At 45.2% G+C, this 16,140-nt stretch overlaps 1 protein-coding gene across 2 annotated transcripts in view; it reads left to right on the top strand.

The window, feature by feature from the left end:
- Window positions 1-14,314, top strand: part of KYAT3 (kynurenine aminotransferase 3) — a 49,878-nt gene extending 35,564 nt beyond the window's left edge. For both annotated transcript variants that reach the window (XM_044301986.1, XM_044301985.1), the window contains 3 exons: window positions 3,303-3,376; window positions 3,943-4,029; window positions 14,123-14,314. In XM_044301986.1, coding sequence (XP_044157921.1) covers window positions 3,303-3,376; window positions 3,943-4,029; window positions 14,123-14,176 — 215 coding nt within the window. In that variant the 3' untranslated portion in view covers window positions 14,177-14,314. The remainder of the gene's footprint in view (window positions 1-3,302; window positions 3,377-3,942; window positions 4,030-14,122) is intronic.
- The last annotated feature ends 1,826 nt before the right edge of the window (window positions 14,315-16,140 follow it).

Here is a 16,140-nt window from a genome sequence, read left to right as displayed (position 1 = left end):
TTAAATTACTGGCATCCTCATTTTTTAGCTTTTAGATGCCGTGATCACACTTGATTAAAGAGGACCTGTAACCTCTTCTGACATGTTGTCATAATAAGTGTGGGGGGAAAAACTCCACACTAAACACAGGAGGGAAGGGGAACAGTAACTGGGCCTGGAAACTAGGGAAGAAACAGGTCACCTCCTAAACAACCTTAATCCGGGCCCTAACTACCTATCAATATGAATAGACCTTGAAGGTAGGAATATTCATATGCTGGATACCTAGGCCCTTATATCCCCATAAGGCCCTGGAATGAGGTTAGGACCAGAGGCAACCCATTCCTCCCCAGATGGACGAATGAAAGTCAATGTCTCATTCCCAGATACAAACAACAGGGAATATAGCCAACACAAAACAATCAGATAAGTCTTGTCTGTTCTTAAAGTAGAAAACTGGCAACTCCAGAAGCACCACAGAGTACAACCGACCAGCTAGTTAGAAGGCAGGAAGAAAATCTATAAACCTCACCTCCAAGAGTAAGAAGCTGCTACTTATGGGAAAGGTAGTTTACCAACAAGCAACACCTGAAGCAAGGAGTGTGGCATTCACAATAAGATCCACAGTGAACTTGTCAATTTAACCCACGAGTTGCCAGTCTCTCCGATCCCCTGGTACCTGCCACGGGAACGTCCGTGACACATGTCTGTTTAATAACTACTTGCATTCCCCCTGCAATAACAATGAGAGCATCTCGTACTGCATTATGTCAGTATGGTTGAATAGATACAGGGTCATACAGAGACACACAGCAATATAAATCACTATAATGCCCTGCGATCCCGTAAAGAGTGTTTTCTGCCCTGGATACTCTTGTCTGAAAAAGGCCTTAACTTTGAAAAGTGCCATTGATTATTAGGTGCAGGGTCAAGCAATTACGCAATATGTTTGTAACTACAGGGAGTATCTAGCAGGGCTCCAGATGGCGACCAAAATGGTCGCCAATGCGACTTGGAATTGCAAAATGGCGACAAGACTTTGTAGTCTTGTCGCCATTTGCGCCTAAACCCTCCGCCGCTCTGTCTAAGAAAAATAGGCTTTCATCCAGCAGACACGCTGCAGCCGTCTGCTGGCTGAAGATCCGCCCCCTCACACTACTCGGCATAGAGGGTGGGCGTGGCTTGGGTTCCCGCATCTTGTGCTTCCGCTTCCAGCAGTCTGCTTCTGAATTCACACGTCTGTGAGATCCCGGCCCGGAGTCCTGCTGAGTGCAGGAGCGCACGGCGTCATTGGTTGCTATGACGCCGTGCGCTTCCTGCTGCCGCCGCTGTACAGTGTTACACTGGTATGATCCCAGTGTATTACTGTATTGCGGCGGCAGCAGGAAGTGCACGGCGTCATAGCAACCAATGACGCCGTGCGCTCCTGCACTCAGCAGGACTCCGGGCCGGGATCTCACAGACGTGCGATTTCAGCACTCCTACATCGCAAATCCCATCAAGCTCCCAGCAGACCTTGGACTCCAGTTTTCCCTCACAACAAACTGATGTGACTAACAAGTCTCAAACGTTTAATGGCTTCCCTAGTCTCATAAACTTTAAGGAGCCTGAAACATGGGTATGTATTCTGCATTTGTTCTTGTCCATATTCCTCAGTTTCTACAGTGCTGATTGCACATTATTAGTACTCAGGACCATCATTACTGCATAAATAAGGTTAATTAGTAATTAAAGGGATTTTCAAGAACTTTAATTCAAAAGAAATTAAGCACAGGAAATATGAAAAAAAAAAAAAAAAAAACACTCGCTCGCCGGTTAATTCCCGGCCACTCCAGCACTGATGCTGTTGTCCCCAGCAGTTTTTTCTTTCCTGAAGTCATGACATGGAATATGTCCATGTGACCATTGCAGACAATTACTGCCGTCATTGGTGATGCCAGCATGTGCAGCAGGTGACCGTAGACTCGCATCATGTGAATTTACAGCACCAGAAAATAAGGAAGGATCAGTGCAGGAGTTATGTGGGATTCAACTAGTGAGAGTTTATTTTTTATTTTTTATTATCTAACCTATTGCTGTCCCTTTTAAGTACTGAGTACAAAATGTTTAAAGGGATTGTCCAGTGCAGTGCAAAATTTTTAGTAAAGTGTTTGGAGTGGTTTTATATTAAAGAATCAAAACTCGCCATCCCTCAATCCCTGATGTTCCCGTTCCAACTGGGTTTCCACTGGTCTCTACTTAATGGTCCAGTCTCCACAAGCAGAAAAATGCCAGGAGAAGCCTGCTCAGCCAATCACTAGCCATGGCGCTATACTTTTCTTGGCCAGTGATTGACTGAGCTGGCATTTCCTATGTGCAGAGACCAGTGGGGACCCATTAAGCATTGAAATAGGAGTGGCAGGGGATCAGTGGTGGTGAGTATTGATCCTTTTTAAACCACCCTGAGCACTGTACAAAAATCTTTGCCTCCCTTGTCAACTCCTTTAATATTTTTCCAAATCAGCACTAAATGACGTATGTACGGTTGCTGTCTGATTTCTAGTGTGTTCCTGGTTTAAGCTGTCCATGCACTAAGGATGGACAGCCTTGACACCTATAACAGGAGTTAGATTGCTGTGTTAGATTATTTTTATTCATTGCAGGTGCTGATGGCCTAGTAATAAAGTAAATTAAAAGCTCATGGTACGGTACTGTTCACAGACCTGCCTCATTGGGCATGTGCCAGCTGACTTAATCAACATGCACTGCTTAAAGGGCTTATTGTGTCCTCTCAGACTTAGGCCTCTTGCACACGACCGTATGCATTTTGCGGTCTGCAAAAAATGGTTCTGCATAAAATACGGATGACGTCCGTGTGCATTCTGTATTTTGCGGAACGTAACAGCTGGCCCCTAATAGAACAGTCCTATCCTTGTCTGTAATGCAGACAATAATAGGACTTGTTCTATTTTTTTGCGGAACAGAAGTACGGACATACAGAAACAGAATGCACACGGAGTAACTTCCGTTTATTTTGCAGACCCATTGAAATGAATGGTTCCGTATTCGGCCCGCAAAAAATACAAAAACGGAATGGACATGGAAAGAATATACACGTTCGTGTGCATGAGGCCTTAGATGGCTTATATGCTCCTAAGCATCCCAGCTATATTATATATATTTTAAATTTGGCGACTAAAAATTTCATTTGGCTCCTAAATTTTTCAGGTTAGGAGCCAATGGCTCCTTCATATTTTTTTTAGTCTGGAGCACTGTCTAGTGAATCAGTGCTTATATGAAATACATTTGCTGAAAGTTTATTATTATTTTATGATCTGTTGAAGGTGTGGATCTTTCTGAATTCAAGACTGATGAAGCCTACGATTACAAATTTGTAAAGTGGATGATAAAAACAAAGGTGAGCAAAATGACGTGAGCACTGCCTGACATTGTAAGACAGCCAGATGTACATGTATAATGAAGGCTCAGACGGGAGCAGGCACAGACAGCAGAGGACCCCCATACAAGAACAGTATACAGGCGTATTGCTCTCAGAGCTAATTATAAAGCATTTCCCAGTTCCACCATTAATCTATGAAATTCATGACCTTAGATAAAACCTAGTAGACAGTAGGAAGCTGCTTTTGATGTGGCAGTGGCCTCTTTGCTGGGTTCCCACGGGCACAGTAGGTCAGAGAGCAAAGATAAGGAGCCTGTCAGCTCCCCAACTGATGGAAAAGAGTGAAAATCCAGAGGCTGCAACCAGAGCATCTCAGCTATGTACAGAAAAAAAGGCTCCATGTTTTTAATAAAGACCAATTGAAAAAAAAAAGATTTTTAGCTCAAAATCAGTACAATACAATAAAAAAAAATTGCCTCCAAAGGTGGACATGGCCTTTAAATCTTTAGTAGTGCAGGGAGTGTACAGGAGACTGAAACCTTAACAATGAAACTATTACTCTGTACCTGTGCAATCTGTTGTAGAAACTAGCGGCTATCCCAATGACAGCATTTTGTGGACCCGAAACAAGGAATCAACTAGACAAATATATACGATTTTGTTTTATCAAGGTAAGATAATAAGTATATTACATACACTTCCAGTGTACTTGTTGTTTCAGGTTACTTTTCTGTATGTGTACATGAGAAGTAACAGTATATCTGGCCACTACACGACTGATAGCTTGTTTCCCCTCTGCGGGCTCCCTCCATTTGTCAGTTTTTACTTAACCATTGGATGAAGACTAGCAGTCATGTCTCCCATACACCGCACAAGCATAGAAGAGGAGACCCCCCCCCCCTCTCTCTGTAGCTCCCTCTGCCCCATTAGAAGCAACAATATGGAAGATAGTCTGTAAGAGTAATGTACAGTGCACCTGTGAATCCAGCATTGGTGTGAGATAGAAAACCTACTACAGCCAGCAGCAGTGTCTCTGTGATTCTGTCTTCTTCCAGCAGCTCAGTGCTCTTTTACCCTCCATCCCTCTCCATAGACTTTATCTTCTATTACTAATATTACAAGGTTTCTTATATCCACTTGTACTATTGATTTTATAGTGTTTGTTGAAACAATAGTGTCTAATACTTCAAAATGTGAACATCCATCTATACCTCTTTTATATATTTGTGAGATTGGAGTATTATTTGATTATCTAGGGTCAGTCTGATTATCTAGGGTCAGACTTAGGCTACTTTCATACTGGCGTTTTGGCTTTCCGTTTGTGAGATCCGTTCAGGGCTCTCACAAGCGGTCAAAAAACGGATACGTTTTGCCCTAATGCATTCTGAATGGAAAAGGATCCACTCAGAATGCATCAGTTTGCCTCCGTTCCGTCTCCATTCCGCTTTAGAGGCAGACACCGAAACGCTGGCTGACGAAACTGAGCCAAACGGATCCGTTCGGACACACAATGTAAGTAAATGGGGACGAATCAGTTTTCTATGACACAATAGAAAACGGCATCGTCCTCCATTGACTTTCAATGGTGTTCAAGACTGATCCGTCTTGGCTATGTTAAAGATAATACAAACTGATCTGTTCTTAACGGATGCAGACGTTTGTATTATCTGAACGGATCCGTCTGGAGTCTGTGCAGATCCATGATGGATCCGCACCAAACGCAAGTGTGAAAGTAGCCTTACAATGCATTCAGAGCATAACAAAAAAAGTCAAAGGCTCTGAAGACTTCCCGAATGCACTGTACCTCCATACTGAGAGTAACTGTAGTTTCCTATCTTCCATACATGAATAATACAACAGAATAGAAAAAAACTTTGTAATATATGTTATCAGAGAAAGATGCTTCCTTGCGCTCTTATCAGGTTTTTCTCTTGCTCCCCTCTTCTTCACTAACTCTTGATTCAATTCTCAGATCTGTCTTCAGTGAAGACAGGCAACCTGCTCACTAAAGGATCAGATTGCATAGAAGTCTGTGGAGAAGGGAGGGACTGCTAGTCCCGACCCAACTGCTCAGGAAAAGTTAGGCCTCTTTCAGACGGGCATTGCGGGAAAATGTGTGGGTGTGTTGCGGGAACACGCGCAATTTTTCCGCGCGAGTGCAAAACATTGTAATGCGTTTTGCACTCGCGTGAGAAAAATCGCGCGTGTTTGGTATTTGGGATCGGTGTTCTGTAGATTGTATTATTTTCCCTTATAACATGGTTATAAGGGAAAACAATAGCATTCTGAATACAGAATGCATAGTAAAATAGCGCTGGAGGGGTTAAAAAAAAATTCAAAATAATTAAACTCGCCTTAGTCCACTTGATCGCGCAGCTCGGCATCTCCTTCTGTCTTGATCTTAGCTCTGTGTAGCAACAGGACCTGTGGTGACATAACTCCGGTCATCACATGATCCATCACCATGGTAAAAGATCATGTGATGACTGGAGTGACGTCACCACAGGTCCTGTTGCTACACAGAGCTAAGATCGAGACAGAAGAAGATGCCGGCTACGCGAGCAAGTAGACTAAGGTGAGTTAAATTATTATAATTATTTTTTTAACCCCTCCAGCGCTATTTTACTATGCATTCTGTATTCAGAATGCTATTATTTTCCCTTATAACCATGTTATAAGGGAAACTAATAATGATCGGGTCTCCATCCCGATCGTCTCCTAGCAACCGTGCGTGAAAATCGCACCGCATCCACACTTGCTTGCGGATGCTTGCGATTTTCACGCAACCCCATTCTTTTCTATGGGGCCTGCGTTACGTGAAAAACGCACAAAGAGGAGCATGCTGCGATTTTCACGCAACGCACAAGTGATGCGTGAAAATCACAGCTCATGTGAACAGCCCCATAGAAATGAATGCGTCGGGATTCAGTGCGGGTGCAATGCGTTCAACTCGCGCATCGCATCCGCGCGGAATACTCGCGCGTGTGAAAGGGGCCTTAGAGTTGGGGCTCAGACGGCCATAGTGTTCTGAATTACGCAAATTGCAGAACGCGGTTGGCCGGCACTATGATAGAAAATGCCTATTTTTGTCCGCAATTGTGGACAAGAATAGGACGCACTCTATCTTTTTTGTAGGGCTGCAGAATGGAACTAGAAATGCAGACAGCACACAGTGTGCTGTCCGCATCTTTTGCGGCCCCATTGAAATGAAAGGGTCTGCAGCCATTACGCAAAATTGCAGAACGGATGCAGACCCATTCATATGGTCCTCTGAATGAGCCCTTCAAAACAGGACTGCAGAGAGAAAAACTGCTAAAAATTGCCAAGTACACATCACATAATGGCCAGAAGCAGTGTTATTCCTCATGTACTGCCACATTGCAGCTTAGTCTGAAAAATTACCTGAAACGACAGCTACACTTTAAGCATTTCTCCTGAAACGTATTTATAGATTTTTCATGACCTCAGCATGTTGGTTTGGCAGAGATTCATTGGAGACCAATAGTGTTGAGCGAACTTGTGTTTTAAGGATGGGAGCTGGCGCATGCGCAGTAGCTCTAAACTGTGTGCCTGTGTGGTAGTTCCTCTGATGTTCTTTTCAAGCTCTCTAGCCTTTTCTTCTGGGCATGTCACGTCTGATTTCAGTCTAGCGCTGGTGGTCGATTCATCCAGAACTGTCTGCAGGAGAGCGTTGTGAGAGATGGGGAAATATAATGTCAGGGACTGGAAATGATGCTACAGGAAGAGATGTAAACAATCCCGGAGCGGGTGAACACCAGTAATATTACATACTGATCTCTAGGTATTATAGGCGGGTATTAGTAATACAGTGTTTGTGGGAGTTTGATCGGCATCCCCGCCGATCAGCTATTTGAAGAAGCACGATGCTACCTGCACGCCATCTACGTTGTAGTGGTGGCGCAGTGTAATTACAGCCGTTTGTCCCTTTAAAGTGAACGTCAGAATTTCAAAATATACTGCACCACAGCTACAGGGGTGCTAGGTGTGGGACACCCCCAATCTGATAGACCTATCCTGAGAACAGGTCATCAGTATTATGACAATGAACAACCTCTTGAGGCCTCTTTCACACTACAGTATGTCCATTTCAGTGTTTTGCGGTCCTTTTTTCACGGATCCGTTGTTCAGTTTTTTGCTTCCGTTGTGGTTCCGTTTCCATTCCGTTGTTCCGTTCCGTTTTTCCGTATGGCATATACAGTATACAGTAATTACATAGAAAAAATTGGGCTGGGCATAACATTTTCAAAAAACGGAACGGATACGGAAGACATACGGATGCATTTCCGTATGTGTTCCGTTTTTTTTTGCGGACCCATTGACTTGAATGGAGCCACGGACCGTGATTTGCGGACAAAATTAGGACATGTTCTATCTTTCAACGGAACGGAAAAACGGAAATACGGAAACGGAATGCATACGGAACACATTCTGTTTTTTTGCGGAATCATTGAAATGAATGGTTCCGTATACGGACCGTATACGGAACGCAAAAAACGGACCGCAAAACGGAAAAAAAAAACGGTAGTGTGAAAGAGGCCTTAATGTGAGGATTTTTTATTTTTTCCCCATAAGGGGTTTTAAATTTGTAATCCTCTGGTCGCTTGTCTAATACACTGCCATGGGACTTCCGGTTCCGGCGCGCACATGTAAGGAGGTGTGCAGAGCGAGCTCCGTCTCCCCGGACACAGACAGCGGGCGTAGCCGAGACCCGGGGCTTCGTTACCCCAACGGATTATCTCCTCATCATACCGGAGGGTAGATGGAGAAGTTTGTAGTGCGCAGTGGCACCCCGCTGACCAGCTCACCTCTCCCGCCGAGCGACTTGGTTGACCTGCAGAGGAGCAAGATGGCGGATGCCGGCAAGAGAATGACCCGCTCAACTGCGCAAAATCCTCAGTCGCAGGAGACGGCAGAGTCGATATATTCTCAGCTGGACACGGCGCAGCAGGCTGGAGATTTGGAATCCTCCTGTAAAGACATGGCCATAGCGGTGGCTAAATTGCTGGCACCAGATATTAAAGCCACTCTGGAGGCTACAATCTCCACTTCTTTACAGCAGCTCCAGACCACTGTGAACCAGCATACAGAGCAAGTGCAGGAACTCGAGCAGAGAATGGGTATGGTAGAGGACGAGCTGGAAAGAGTTCACACTCAACTTAGAGACGTAACGCAGTCTAATAAGGCGCTCCGAGACAAAGTTGAGGACTTGGAGAACAGGTCCCGCAGAAGTAATCTGCGTATTCTCGGCCTACCTGAAACCATCCCAGCGCACCAGCTATCTCGTATCTGCTCGACGGAGCTGCCGCAAGCGTTGGGACTTCACGACCCCGCGATAGTCGAGAGAGCGCATAGAATTGGCCCGCCGCAGGATAACTTGGGGGCTGAGCCTCAGAGACGACCCAGAACGACCATAGTGAAATACTTGAAGTATGCTGATAAAGAGGCCATCTTGTTCAAGTATAGACGGCTTAAACAGCCGCTCAAGCTGCGTGGCCATCAGATCCTAATCTTTGGGGACTACTCTATGGAGGTATCCAAGAAAAGGAGGGCCTTCTCTCACATTTGCACCGAGTTAGTGCACAAGAAAGTCAAATTCGCCCTAATTTATCCGGCAATACTGAGAGTCTTCAGGAATGATGGGGGAGTAGACACTTACCTCACGCCTTCGGACGCTGCAGAAGCTCTAGAAGACTGCAATCCACCAAGGGAACCAGCCACAGGGACACCAGATGGCGGAGTGCACTCACCAAGAGGAGGACGCTTTAGGAATACAAGACGTATGCGGTCATCAGCATCCCCTGAAGCTTCTCCAGGAAGAAGGAGAGACCCTGCCGCCAGTCCGGAGTGGAGATGAACACTCTATCTACAGTCTAGAGGGGTGATAGTCGTGATTCTTTGCAGCAGAAAGTATTTTATTCTCTTGAGGAATTAAGCGAGGAATGTAAGGGATTTTGCTCCTTATGTATTGTTTATGTTTGGCGGGGAGAGAGTTAGCATACCAGTTTCATAACGGGATTATGTTTTGTCCGGGGAGGGGAGGGCGGTGAGGATAGAAGTGGGATTCGGGAATGGACTCTGGGCTACAGGTATGCAGCGATCTAGCCCAGGTCGGTGCGAAAAAAGTGAAGTCCACAAAAAATGTGATGCATTGTTTGAGGTTTTTCGGGATTTTGTTGGGAGGGGGGGTTAAGTTTGCTATGCCATTCAATGTCATATTTGTTATGTACCTAGCGGGTAATGAGAAGGGTTGTTCGCCGGGGGTCGTCCTCCCAGAGGTGTCTCTATTTCACCAATACCACCTACTCAGCTCAAATGATTAAATTGGTTTCTTGGAACGTTAGAGGACTGAGGTCCCCACATAAAAGAGTAATGGTCCTACGTCACCTAAAGAAACTTCAGGCGGATATAGCCTTGATCCAAGAGACGCACCTTGGGGAGGCCGACTTTTGGCGGATGCGCCGAATGTGGGTGGGACAAGTGTATGGCTCTCCCTCAGATGGAAGGAGGGCGGGTGTGATGACATTGATCCATAAGAGGCTTAGATGTGAGATGTTGTCGATAGAGGCAGATGATAACGGCAGAGTATTGAAGCTTGATCTAGATACGGATGCGGGCAGGCTGACATTATTTAATGTATATGGACCTAATGCCATGCAAACTAGTTTTCTCTCAAAGTTAGAGACGAGAGTAGTACAGGAGAGTCGTACTGGTGTGGTAGTAATGGGCGATCTGAATGTAGTACATGATACCCAGGAGGATTGTAAGAAGGTGGAATCACTGGATAGGGGGAGGCGGGGAGCAGGTGTCCAGAGAGTGACGCTTGACTCCTTCTTGCAATCTACTGCCCTGACGGATGTATGGAGGCATTTAAATCCAGCGGAGCGTGAGTTTACTCATTTTTCGGCAGCCCACCTGATGGGAAAAGTGAAAGGAGCGGAGATACTAGATATTTTAATATCAGATCATGCCCCAGTGTCCCTATCCCTCTCGGAAAATGTGCCCAGAGGTTCAGATTTCATTTGGCGTATGCCTAGTTATTTGGCTACGGATGAGGAATTCCTCCTACAACTGAAAGGATGGTGGTGGGAGTTTGCGGATACCAATAGGGAGCACCGAGACAACTATACCCTATACTGGGACACGGCCAAGGCAGTTATTAGGGGACGCATAATTTCTTATGCTGCAGCTAAAAAGAAGAAGCTAGCCCACAAATTGACTGTAGCGTCAGGTGAGGTTAGAAGTACCTATACGTCCTTCCTAAACAGCCCGACAGATGCCAATAAAGTTCACTGGGTTACGGCTAAACACAATTATGATTTTTATGTTGAGCAGATTGCAAAAATGTCTGGGGATTATAAAAAAGCAAAATTATTTAAATATGGAAATAAAGCAGGGAGGATGCTGGCTAATCTAGCTAAACCTTATGTGCCCACCACTAATATCAACAGCGTGCTGAATACGTCGGGACACAGGGTCACAGACCCAAAGGGCATAGTAGACTGCTTTGGGCAATTCTATGCTTCTCTATATGGCCGAGCAGACTATGATGCTTCATTAGCGGAGGAGCTTATTTCTAAAATCTCACTGCCACGACTCACAGTAGACATGTGCACCCATCTTAATGCCCAGATCACGGAAGATGAGGTAAAGAGTACCATTAAGTCTCTTGCAAACGGGAAGGCTCCGGGCCCTGATGGATTTGGGGCGGACTTTTACAAGGGACTCAATGCGGAAATTGCCCCTTTTTTAACATTGTTGTTCAATAGCTGCATGGAAGGTCATAACATTATGCAATCTGGGAACATGGCATTTATTAAACTTATCCCCAAGCCAGATAAGGATTTGGCGCAGCCAGCCTCCTACCGACCTATCTCTTTAATCAACCAAGACCTCAAAATACTGACCAAATTGTTAACTAATAGATTGGCACAACATATGCCATATCTTATAGGGCCCCATCAGGTAGGATTTATAAAAAATAGAGCGGCGGCGACAAACATTCGATCGGTACTGGTGGCGCAGGACTATATACATCACGGTCCTGGTTGTGTGGGAGGGGGCCCTGCCTTGCTGTCTGTCGATGCGGAGAAAGCATTCGACACTGTGAATTGGAACTGGTTGTGGAGAGCCATGTCTGCTTTTGGCATAGAGGGACCATTCAAGTCACTAGTTGAACACATTTATCAGAACCCGCAGGCTCAGGTTAATACACCTGGCTTTCTATCGGCTCCTTTTCGGCTCGGCAGAGGCACGAGGCAGGGCTGCCCCTTGTCTCCCCTCCTGTTCAACTTGGCTCTGGAGCCACTAGTGCAGCATCTGATCCAATCGGATGTTTTTAAAGGGATTCAGATAGGTAAAAAAGAGATTAAACTGGTCTGCTTTGCAGATGACATCCTGCTGTTTATAGACTCCCCTCATCTTCACCTTCAAAAAATACTAGACACTTTTGAGTATTATGGAGGTACTACTGGTTACAGAATAAATGTTGCTAAGAGCCAATTGCTATTCCTGGATAACAGGAGTCCTCGAGTTCAGCTAGGGCGTGACTTTTGCAACGTGGAGGTGGTACCACAGTATCTGACCTATTTAGGTATCAAGGTAGGGCGGCATCCATCCTCACTGTATAAGCTGAATTATGATCCCCTAATTAGGAAAATAGAACTGGAGCTAGGCAGATGGACTAATTTACCGCTTTCGCTTTTCGGGAGGGCATATCTCTTAAAAATGATAAGTTTCGCGAGACTACTCTATCCAATTCAAACAATACCCCTCTTGTTGACGCACAATGATGTCACCAGAATCCAAAGAGCGTTAGTGCGGTTCCTCTGGCAAGGGAAGCGCCCAAGGATAGCGTACGACAAACTTTGCCTCACTAAGTGGGAGGGAGGAATTCAGATGCCATCGATAAGAAGATACAATCTGGCCTCACTATTTAGACATGCTAGGGACTGGCTAAAAGGCACCTCGTTTTTCTCGAATACCCCACTAGAAAGTGAATTGGTAGCGCCTTGGGATTTAGTAGCCTTGTTACATACTAGGATAAGGGACCTCCCTAGACCGTTCAAAAACTATGTAATTTTGAGGGATACTCTGGCAGCTTGGCGGAGCATACGTAGACTATACAAATTGCCCATGTATATCACTCCCTATATGCCATTATGGAATCTCCCTGCATTTCCGGAAGGTGGGCGTTCTGGTCTTTTTCGACTGTGGAAAGGCAGGGGGATTCTGGTATTGAAACATTTGCTGAACGAGGGAGGAACTGAGCTCTTATCGTGGCCTGAGGTTCAATCCAAATATCAGATCCCAGCTTCTCATTTTCTGTCATATAAACAATTGCAATCATACTGCGGAGCGCAGTCAGTGAGTCTGGGTGATCCTGACAGATTGAACTGGTTTGAGGCCCTGGTGAGAACCCAGGAACTCTCTTTATCTGACCTCTATAAAAGAATGCAGAATATTCTCTCTGCCCCCATAGGGGATAAAGTGTATAAGAAATGGGAAGAAGAACTAGGGGACGGTGCAGTTACTCCCAAGTTGAGGGAAGGAATGGAAAGAGTGAGGCAGGCGATTACGAGTGAACCGTGGAGGGAGATGCATTTTAGGATACTCCATAAGGCTACGTATGCCTTTGATCTGTCTTATAGAGATGCACCCGCGCACTACCTGAGATGGTGCCCTAAATGTCTGCTCCAGAAAGCTGATCTGTTGCATGGGCTTTGGCGTTGCCCTCACTTGAAGTCTCTATGGGAGGACTCTGTCGAATATATCCAGCAGGTCTGGGGTATAAAGATACAAATGATACCTTTGCATTGCATTTTCCATTATATCCCACTGGATGAAAGGGGGGAAATAACCCATTCTACTAATATTAAGGGGATACACTTGTTCCTTTTGGCAGTGGTAAAGACCATACTCAGGCACTGGATATATCCCACAGTTCCTACATTTCAGGAGGCGCTGGGGACTATGAAATATGTTATGTATCTGGACAGGCTAGATGTGGAAGGAAGCAAGGAGAAGTCAGCAAAACGGTTCTTTCATACCTGGAAAAGTTTTATTGTATACTCTTTGACGCCGACGGAAATTTCTGAGGTCGTCAGACCCTTTGTGCACACTAAGTGGTATCTAGAAGGGAAATTGAAGGGTACTTTGGGAGGACTAGAGGTGGATTAGCGGTGACAAATACTAATGATTGATGTCTCTGCCGCGCTTGAATAGGTGATACTTTACCCGAAGGACTCACTGCGAGTTATCGACATGGCATTTCGAGTTGGGAAACAGTTGGGAGGGAAGGGAGGGGGGTGTTTACCCAGGGGGGGAGAAAATTGAAAATTCGGATTAGGCACGTATTACTTGCATGCTGGACAATCATGTATACATGCCTGCGAGCATGAGCTGTTGTGATCTGTGTAATTGTACACTGCCTTTTTTATTCCGAAATAAAAATTGTTTTAAAAAAAAAAAAAAAAACATTCACCTGGCAGGTTAGATCATGTGCTATTTTTATAAAGAAGGTTGTTACAGACGCAATGATATCAAATATGTCTACTTTGTTTGTTTCAGTTTTACATAATTAAACATTTTTGAAAAAATAAAAAAAATACACTGCCATGTGTTATGCCTTTTAGGCCATGTCACCCCCAGAGGGTGCAGTTAGGGTGACAGAGCACCCTCTTACGTAGGTGCAGCAGGATGTCAGCTGTATGTCATGACAGATATTTATTTTTTTGTTTCTTACAGCAAGACGAAACATTAGACGCCGCTGAGAAGATCCTGAAAAATTGGAATAATTGAAGACTGGAAAAATGTAATATGTAGCTTAATGAATCGAATAGCAATGTTCCCATAATCTGTAGCATCGGTTAAAGGGATTCTGTCACCTTGTTTTCGGTTATAGAGCTGCGGACATGCACGGCTAGATCGCCGCTAGCATGTCCGCAATATACCTGTCCTATAGCGCTGCGTGCTTTTATTTAGTTAAAAAAATGATTTTTGAGATATGTAAATGAGTCTTGTAGGTGCCCAAGGGGCTGTACTAACCGACCTGGAGGCTCATTTACATATCTAAAAATCATTTTTTTAAACTAAATAAAAGGACACAGCCCTATAGGACAGGTATATTGCGGACATGCTAGCGGCGATCTAGCCGTGCATGTCCGCAGCTCTATAACCGAAAACGAGGTGACAGAATCCCTTTAAGGTTTTGTTCACATTACTAGTCTAAAAAGATATTTGCAGAAACCATTCTGCTATTTTTCTTTTTAAAGGGGTTTTCCAACCCCATGACTTTTTACAAACAGCACACATCAGTATAAAATAGGTCAATGCCTGGTTCCTCTGTTTACCGGGCTCCAGGGATGACGTTACGTGTCAGCTTGTGACCACTGCAGCCAATCACTAGCTGTAATGATGTTGTGTCGACACCACTGAAGTTACAGTTGTGGTTACATGTAGTTTCGACACGTCATTGCAGGACCGCACTAAACAGACCGATAATGACATTTAGAGTTGTAGGGACTCAAAGTGCAGGGATAGTTGTGTGGCTGGGACGACTCCCTGGCAAGTCAGTGGCTTCCATCTAGGTGCTGGACCCCAACATACAATAATGTCAATTTCGTAGGAATCTAATATGCCTATTTTTATATTTTTGGAGTGTGGGAGGAAACCCCATTAATCCCTGAGGAAGGAATGCATAAGTTGCAAAAAAAAAAAGCTATTTATTCATTTGATCCCATTTCAGTCTTAGGCCTCTTGCACACGAATGGAAGTACGGGACGAAACCTTCGTAGGGTTCCATTCCGTGCTTCCGTCCCGCATCTCCGGATTTGCGGACCCATTCAAGTGAATGGGTCCGCATCCGTAATGTGGAATGCCCACGGAATGGCGCCCGTGTATTGCGGATCCTTAAATGCGGTCCGCAATACGGCCACGGAGTGCACACGTTCGTGTGAAAGAGGCCTAAATGTGAGGCCTTGCATAGACTTCAATCTGTGATTTCTTTTAATATATTAAAAAATAAAACGCTAAATAAAATCTAGAAGTCTCTGTTTTGTACAGGTCAGGTATATAAACTCTGTGGGCGCTACTATATTGTGTGGTCTGCTGCAGTATCCAGAGTCTACACCACATGCAGTAGTAGCACCAATTTCAGCCTTTGGCCAAGCCAAACTTGGTAGGTCTGGGATTCCCAATTCCCTGGCTGTTGTGACTCTTGAAAACTGCCAGAAAACAAAACTGTGGATGGAGCGTGAAGCATGGGGCCCCATGCTGTGTAGTTTCTAGTGCTGGTGTTAGGGCTGCAACGATTAATCGATGTAATCGATTATATTCGATAACTGGATTCGTTGTCGACGAATCCAGTTATCGAATAATCGCCGATTCGTTGCTATTCGGGCGGGCGGGCGGGCGGGCGCTGCATCTTTATTTTACCTTTTTACAATGACGCTCCCGCTCCTGTAACAGCCAGGCAGAGCGGACGGCGGCGTAACGTCACTCAATCACGTGACGCGCCTGCTCCGCCTCCTTCATTCATGAAGTGGGCGGAGCAGGCGCGTCACGTGATTGAGTGACGTTACGCCGCCGTCCGCTCTGCCTGGCTGTTACAGGAGCGGGAGCGTCATTGTAAAAAGGTAAAATAAAGATGCAAGCGCCGGGGCTGTTAGGGGGAAGGGGGGTCTGTGTATAGCACTGCTATGGGGAGGGGGGAGGATCTGTGTATAGCACTGCTATGGGGAGGAGGGGGGGTCTGTGTATGGCAC

The sequence above is a fragment of the Bufo gargarizans genome, chromosome 7 (assembly GCF_014858855.1).
Source record: "Bufo gargarizans isolate SCDJY-AF-19 chromosome 7, ASM1485885v1, whole genome shotgun sequence".
NCBI lineage: Eukaryota > Metazoa > Chordata > Amphibia > Anura > Bufonidae > Bufo > Bufo gargarizans.
Note: the sequence above shows the minus strand (reverse complement) of the source record. Positions and strands in the feature narration are given on the sequence as shown.